Raw genomic sequence first — 7,708 nt, forward strand, 5'->3', positions numbered from 1 at the left:
TCACTGCACCTAGCCGGTGTATGGGATAAAAAAAAAAAAAAAATATTGGGGGGGTTGTTGTTAGCCTCTGTCTGTTGTACGCTTTCCTCTCCTTGTCAGTATGTCTTTTTTTACATTGCACTCTTTCGTTCTCTCTCCCTCCCACAGAGAGTTTATATAACAAATCCCAGGGCTTTGAGATGATGATGCAGGTGGATTGTGAGGTCATGGACACCCGGATCATCCCCATCAAAGCCTCCGCTGTTCCCCCGTCGCTCCGCGACCCCCCTCCCGCTCCCCCTGCCCACCATCACCACAGCAACCACACCTCCCTCCGAGGCCGCCACCATCCCCACACCGGCGGAGCGGCGTCTCCACGGCAACCCTTACCTGCCAGCAGACAGGAGGCCGAGTATTACATCGGCCAGGGGGCGGGGTTTGAGGTTAGTGAAGGGGAACAAATGAGTGGGGGATTGGAGGAGAAAGGAGAGGATAGAGTAAAACGAGAAGGAGAGGGTAGAGGGAAAACAGGAAGGAGAGGGTAATGGGAGATTGAATAAGTGAAGTGAGATGGAGAGGAGGACTTAATAAGGGAGAGTAGGAGGGTTGTAGGAGGCAGATCTGTCAGGGAATAATGGAGGACATCTGTACTAATTGCAACAAATGATTAACAATGAAGTTACGGTGCCACAATGTTGAAACGTTGTCCCAGCAACTCCAAGCAAATGTGTTTTATTCTACTGAAGACTCGGTATATTAATAGACCAATGAGTAATACCCATTTCACAAACCTGATCTGTTCAATATAGAAAAAGTAAAAAAGATTTAAGAGGTTGACCAATGGCTCCTAACTAAATCATTTCTTAATATATACTTTTTGAAAAACTGCCCAAACATAGACCTAGCAGTTCACTGCACTTAGACACAGCGCAGAATTAATCACTGAAATATATGCAGCTAATGTTAGTGGACTGCTCGTGGTTTCATCTGAGGACCATTTCTTTTTTGTGTGTGACGGTTCCGTTTTGTATATTTTGTGTTTATCGCTCTCCATTGAAATTCCATTCAGAGGGCCCCTGTAGAAAATTCAGGTCAGATGCTAGTCAGCTTAGATTTAGTTTTTTTTTGTTTGTTTCTTTTATTATGTCAAATGTGTTTGGATTTGAATGAGAATTATTTAACTTGTGTTTATTGGTTGTAAATATCAATGGTAGCTTTTGAGATATTGTATTTTTTTGTTTTTTTCAAATTCATAGCTATATTTTGCTCTGTCCTCCTAAACCTCATCATCTTATGGGCACAAACCTTCCGTTCCTATACTCCAGAAGTTAACACATTAGTAAGTACATGGATCGGCCTAAATATATTTGCTTTGAATGCAGACGACCACCTTGATCATACAGTGTGTTGTGTGTTTGTATATACTTGTCATTTTTTTAATCACTTGCACAAAGTCTTGCAACATCGAGCTTGATCCACTGCATCTCCATGTAATTAGTGCAGGAAAAAAATATATAGGCTGTTAACATCCGAATACATTCTCAATGTCATCGGCAATATAGCGACGTTAAATTACTGACACCTTATCCAGAATCATCCAGGTACTCTGTAATTCTAGAATTGATTGTGTTTCTTCTACATGGTTTATGTAATGTAATTCTGTAAGCATCGTTTTCAGTTGAGGTGGGGTTTTTTTTAACCCCCCCCCCCCCCAAATGCAGTCAACTTGAGTCTTCTGACCAAAAGTGGTTTCTGAATCTACAATGAGATTTGAAGTCATTTTCATTAGTTGCAAACTCTGTCTGTGAACTCTCGCTATGTTTTTGTCTGTCATGCTCTGCCTGAGGAACTGCACACACTTCTTCAGCATGTGTTTTTGTTCGAGATAATGCCGTTTTACGGGAGTACCACCCATTGTTTTTCATTTTTATATAAAAAATAGAATTATTCTTATCAAAAGAAATTAAATATAAAAAAAAATACAATTTTATATGAAGCTGTACAAGTTATGTTAGGGGGTGTTGAGGTCTCTCTTTTTTAGTAGTTTTTCCATTTCAGAACCCACTTTAGCCTCAGAACCCACTTTAGCCAACGTGAATACAGGAACACAATGCTACTAGTGATATGGTGTTGGATCCAAGACATTCCCTTTTGCATGTACATGTCAATGCACTCTCTCACACAAACACACTCGCCACACTCATGCACATTATATGTACACATACACACGGCAAAAACTTTAAGCATGAAAATTGGTGGTTGTAATGGTAGCAATGTACATATGGTCAATGCCTCCTTTTTTTTTTTCCTTAAATGAATTTCTATCTTTAAAAATGATCTTTCTCTGATTATACGAGAGGTTTGAACTGCTGCCTTTTTTTGTTTTGTAGAAAATGAACATTGAGTTTTATAAATAAAGCGATAAAATGTAAAAAAAAGTTATCATCCAACGTTTATTGTTTCAGTTTTGCTTAGAATTCTTCTTACGGATCCAGTGTATCACACTTTTTCTTTAACCCTGATTTGATTATCTCTTAAACTGAAGGTCTCGTTACAGCATCCTTGTATTTGTCAGTTGATACAAAGAACATCCTTGGTTTAGTCTGGTCCAAATCATCTGAAAATAAACATAACGCCCTCTCTACTGAATGCTTCCGCTTCGTCTCATGTAGCCTGACAAATGCAAATGATTAACAAGTCAAATTTGTCTTTGCAGCAGGAAGAGACATTTGCATCGGGGGGGGGGGATACATGCAAAAGGACAACTTAAAAGTAAAGGCAACAGCGTCATGTAGACTGGCAGCCATGTTTTTCAGTACGAGAACCCATCATAATTCAGGGCCAAGCTGAGGTAGCTGAACGTTCAGCACATGCTTTACTATCTCACGTCATCGCTATGTTTGAATTCCCAGAGGACAGGGGCACTACTTTGACAGAGAACCAGGGGCACTACTTTGACAGAGGACAGGGGCACTACTTTGACAGAGAACCAGGGGCACTACTTTGACAGAGGACAGGGGTACTACTTTGACAGAGGACAGGGGCACTACTTTGACAGAGGACAGGGCACTACTTTACTTTGACAGAGGACAGGGGCACTACTTTGACAGAGGACAGGGGCACTACTTTGACAGAGGACAGGGGCACTTTGACTTTGACAGAGGACAGGGGCAGAGGACAGGGGACAGAGAACTACTTTGACAGAGAACCAGGAGGACACTACTTTGACAGAGGACAGGGGCACTACTTTGACAGAGGACAGGGGGGCACTACTTTGACAGAGGACAGGGGCACTACTTTGACAGAGAACCAGGGGCACTACTTTGACAGAGGACAGGGGCACTACTTTGACAGAGGACAGGGGCACTACTTTGACAGAGGACAGGGGCACTACTTTGACAGAGGACAGGGGCACTACTTTGACAGAGGACAGGGGCACTACTTTGACAGAGGACAGGGGCACTACTTTGACAGAGGACAGGGGCACTACTTTGACAGAGGACAGGGGCACTACTTTGACAGAGGACAGGGGCACTACTTTGACAGAGGACAGGGGCACTACTTTGACAGAGGACAGGGGCACTACTTTGGGCACTACTTTGACAGAGAGACAGGGGCACTACTTTGACAGAGGACAGGGGCACTACTTTGACAGAGGACAGGGGCACTACTTTGACAGAGGGGCACTACTTTGACAGAGGACAGGGGCACTACTTTGACAGAGGACAGACAGGCACTACTTTGACAGAGGACAGGAGGACAGGGGCACTACTTTGACAGGGGGGCACTACTTTGACAGAGACAGGGGCACTACTTTGACAGAGGACAGGGGCACAGAGGACAGGGGCACTACTTTGACAGAGGACAGGGGCACTACTTTGACAGAGAACCAGGGACAGGGGCACTACTTTGACAGAGGACAGGGGCACTACTTTGACAGAGGACAGGGGCACTACTTTGACAGAGGACAGGGGCACTACTTTGACAGAGGACAGGGGCACTACTTTGACAGAGAACCAGGGGCACTACTTTGACAGAGGACAGGGGCACTACTTTGACAGAGGACAGGGGCACTACTTTGACAGAGGACCAGGGGCACTACTTTGACAGAGAACCAGAGGACACTACTTTGACAGAGAACAGGGGCACTACTTTGACAGAGAACCAGGGGCACTACTTTGACAGAGGACAGGGGCACTACTTTGACAGAGAACAGGGGCACTACTTTGACAGAGAAGGGGCAGACAGAGACCAGGGGCACTACTTTGACAGAGAACCAGGGGCACTACTTTGACAGAGAAGGGGCAGAGACAGAGAACCAGGGGCACTACTTTGACAGAGAACCAGGGGCACTACTTTGACAGAGAACCAGGGGCACTACTTTGACAGAGAACCAGGGGCACTACTTTGACAGAGAACCAGGGGCACTACTTTGACAGAGAACCAGGGGCACTACTTTGACAGAGAACCAGGGGCACTACTTTGACAGAGAACAGGGGCACTACTTTGACAGAGAACCAGGGGCACTACGTTGACAGAGAACCAGGGGCACTACTTTGACAGAGAACACTACTTTGACAGAGAACCAGGGGCACTACTTTGACAGAGAAGGGGCACAGGGGCACTACTTTGACAGAGAACCAGGGGCACTACTTTGACAGAGAACCAGGGGCACTACTTTGACAGAGAACCAGGGGCACTACTTTGACAGAGAACAGGGGCACTACTTTGACAGAGAACCAGGGGCCAACTTGCTGAAGTAAATGCCCAGCTGTAAAGCAGAAGGCAGATGATGGAGGGCAAATAAGAGGGAGAGGTTATCCATCGTAAATGCAGGATGAGGCCTCCTACACACTTGACAAAAGTTTGAAGCTCAGCTCACACACTCACAGATCCTGTTCCTGAGGTATTTTCAGCCTGACTGATGTCTTTGACATTAACTTTAGGGAATGTCGACGTAATCAGTCAGGTTCTTTTTCGGTGGCTTTTCTTGCTCATCCGGCTGTACGGATATCAAAGAACGCGTTGGTAAAGGTTAATACAACAGAGACTCAGAACATGTTTGTCTTCATTAGGCATCTTTCACAGCTAGGGGGCACTTGGGTTCTGTGCATTGTGGCAACGGGGTAAATCAGACCCCAGTCTAATGGTGATATTGTCTGACCAAAGAAAGAAATCTCCATGTTAGACCCCTACAGGATCTCACAATGGTCCATAACATTTGGAGACATTTTGGTCTGGTCACTTGAACGGTCTGCAGGGAAATACTACATTCGTTTGGAAACATTTGCTCCTATTTTGGAGGTAATAAAATGTACTTTTGGCTCAGAAAACATGGGAAAAGAGGGACGACTACAACACATTTTGATCAAGTAAAAGGTTCAACGGAGAGTGTTTTGGCTTTGAGAAAGTATGGATGGGGGTGACACCCTAACTCTTGGGGGTGATACTGTAAACATGACAATTTTGCCTCCTGGACATTACAATGTATTTTTGTATAAAAAAATATAAAAAAACTTTATTTAACTAGGCAAGTCGGTTAAGAACAAATTCTTATTCACAATGACGGCCTACTCCGGCCAAACCCGGATGACGCTGGGCCAATTGTGCGCCGACCTATGGGACTCCCAATCACATCCGGATGTGATGCAGTCTGTGTGCAGTCTGTGTGTCTGTCTGTATAGCTGCACAGACCGTAGTAATTTACACTGATTTAGATGTCTTGATTAGAAGTTCATGTTTTTTTTAACAGTAGGTAGTATGTCTTAGATTTTAAATTAATTTGGAAACATCCTCTCGCTCTCACACATACACACTCAGCTGAATAGGGAGTATTGTAAGGCTGTTTGGCCCTCAGGTAGGGTATTACAGTCAGCTTCTACATTTACCCCTAGAATCACAGACACGAGAGGATGTCCCAATGAGGAAAATTACATTAAAATACGACTTTTCCATTTTAGGTTCTGAATGAAAGGTTTTCAGGATGTTCAAAATCCATATGTTCTGGGTGTTAGTGATGTGACGTTTAATACTGGAGCCCCGAGGCATTCGTCAAAGTCGCTAAGCAGCTAACTTCAAAGCAGTGGGCGTGTATCACTTTTGGCAGAAATACGTCATCAATGATGTCGGAAGCTTCATTTGTTCACGTGCGAACCATGTGTCGCAAAATGCGAGATCCCACTGATTTCACTGTGGCTCCGGTGCTTTCTTCGATTAAGCTGCTTTCAAACCCCGACCGCTACTGGATACCTATCTACTTGGGATCCAGAGTGGTGCAGCGGTCTAAGGCATCGCAGCGCTAGAGGCGTCACTATAGACCCGGGTTTGAACTCGGGCTGTATCACAACCGGCCGTGATTGGCAGTCTCATAGGGCAGCACACAATTGCCCAGCGTCGTCCGGGTTTGGCCAGGGTAGGGAGTCATTGTAAATAAGAATTTGTTCTTAACTGACTTGCCTAGTTAAATACAAAAATACCGTACTTATAAAGTTAGGATTTAATTTAGCAGGTAGAGTATGAACTATGGAACATTCAGAGACGTGAGGGTATGAGGTCAAAACTCTTACCTCCCTAGCTTTAAGCACCAGCTGTCAGAGCAGCTCACAGATCACTGCACCTGTACATAGCTCATCTGTAAATAGCCCATCCAATCTACCTCATCCCCATACTGTATTTATTTATTTATCTTGCTCTTTTGCACCCCAGAATCTCTACTTGCATATTCATCTTCTGCACATTATACCATTCCAGTGTTTTAATTGCTATATTGTAATTACTTCACCACCATGGCCTATTTATTGCCTCACCTCTCTTATCCTACCTCATTTGTACATGCTGTATATAGACTTTTCTACTGTATTATTGATTGTATGTTTGTTTATTCCATGTGTAACTCTGTGTTGTTGTATGTGTCAAACTGCTTTGCTTTATCTTGGCCAGGTCGCAGTTGCAAATGAGAACTTGTTCTCAACTAGCCTACCTGGTTAAATAAAGGTGAAATAAAAATAAAAATGTCTGACCAGCAGATGTCACTATTCTGCATTGTGAACGGATAATGAAGCTGTTTGACACAATTGTCTGGAAAGCCTCAATGCTTCAGGAAGCTTAATTTCCCTATCACTACTGGATTTGAAAATACAGATGAAAATAAAGATGTGGAAATCAAGTTTATTTCAGGTTCTACAATAACATTCTCAGTAATGGTTACAGATTTTTTTTTTCCTGCTATGATTAATATGTTGTTGTTGATCTACGTTAGTTGAATGCCCTGACTATAAGTCACTCTGGATAAGAGTGTCTGCTGAATTACCAAAATGTAAAAAAATGAACACTTGCAAAACATGCTGGGTATTATGCTAATGAGCTCCGCCGCCAAACAAGTCAACATTTAGGTTGATCCAGACCAAATCTTAACAAATCATAGACGTCTTGGCTATGTTTCACAAGTTTGAACAGGACAGTATAGTATGGCACAGTTCAGTACAGAAGAACACAGTAGAGTACTATTGAGTACAGTACGGTACAGGACAGTAGAGTTTAATTCAGTAGAGTACAGTACAGTTTAGTTTATTTTAATAGAGTACAGAACAGTTTAGTTCAGTAGAGTAGAGTACATTAGAGTAAAGGAGGGTGCAATACAGCATAGAAGTTTGTTTGGGGCAAATATAAGCCGATCTGGACCAAAGATCAATGTCCGTGGACGTTGAAATCATGTCCGATTCGGTGGGAA

The 7,708-nt window shown here is 43.5% G+C and overlaps 1 protein-coding gene across 2 annotated transcripts in view; it reads left to right on the forward strand.

Moving 5' to 3' along the window:
* LOC124011996 (cyclic AMP-dependent transcription factor ATF-6 beta-like) overlaps positions 1-2,417 on the forward strand; it is an 18,958-nt gene extending 16,541 nt beyond the window's left edge. For both annotated transcript variants that reach the window (XM_046325321.1, XM_046325322.1), the window contains exon 17: positions 148-2,417. In XM_046325321.1, the coding sequence (XP_046181277.1) occupies positions 148-524 (377 nt within the window). In that variant the 3' untranslated portion in view covers positions 525-2,417. The remainder of the gene's footprint in view (positions 1-147) is intronic.
* The last annotated feature ends 5,291 nt before the right edge of the window (positions 2,418-7,708 follow it).

The sequence above is a fragment of the Oncorhynchus gorbuscha genome, linkage group LG24 (assembly GCF_021184085.1).
Source record: "Oncorhynchus gorbuscha isolate QuinsamMale2020 ecotype Even-year linkage group LG24, OgorEven_v1.0, whole genome shotgun sequence".
NCBI classification, from domain to species: domain Eukaryota; kingdom Metazoa; phylum Chordata; class Actinopteri; order Salmoniformes; family Salmonidae; genus Oncorhynchus; species Oncorhynchus gorbuscha.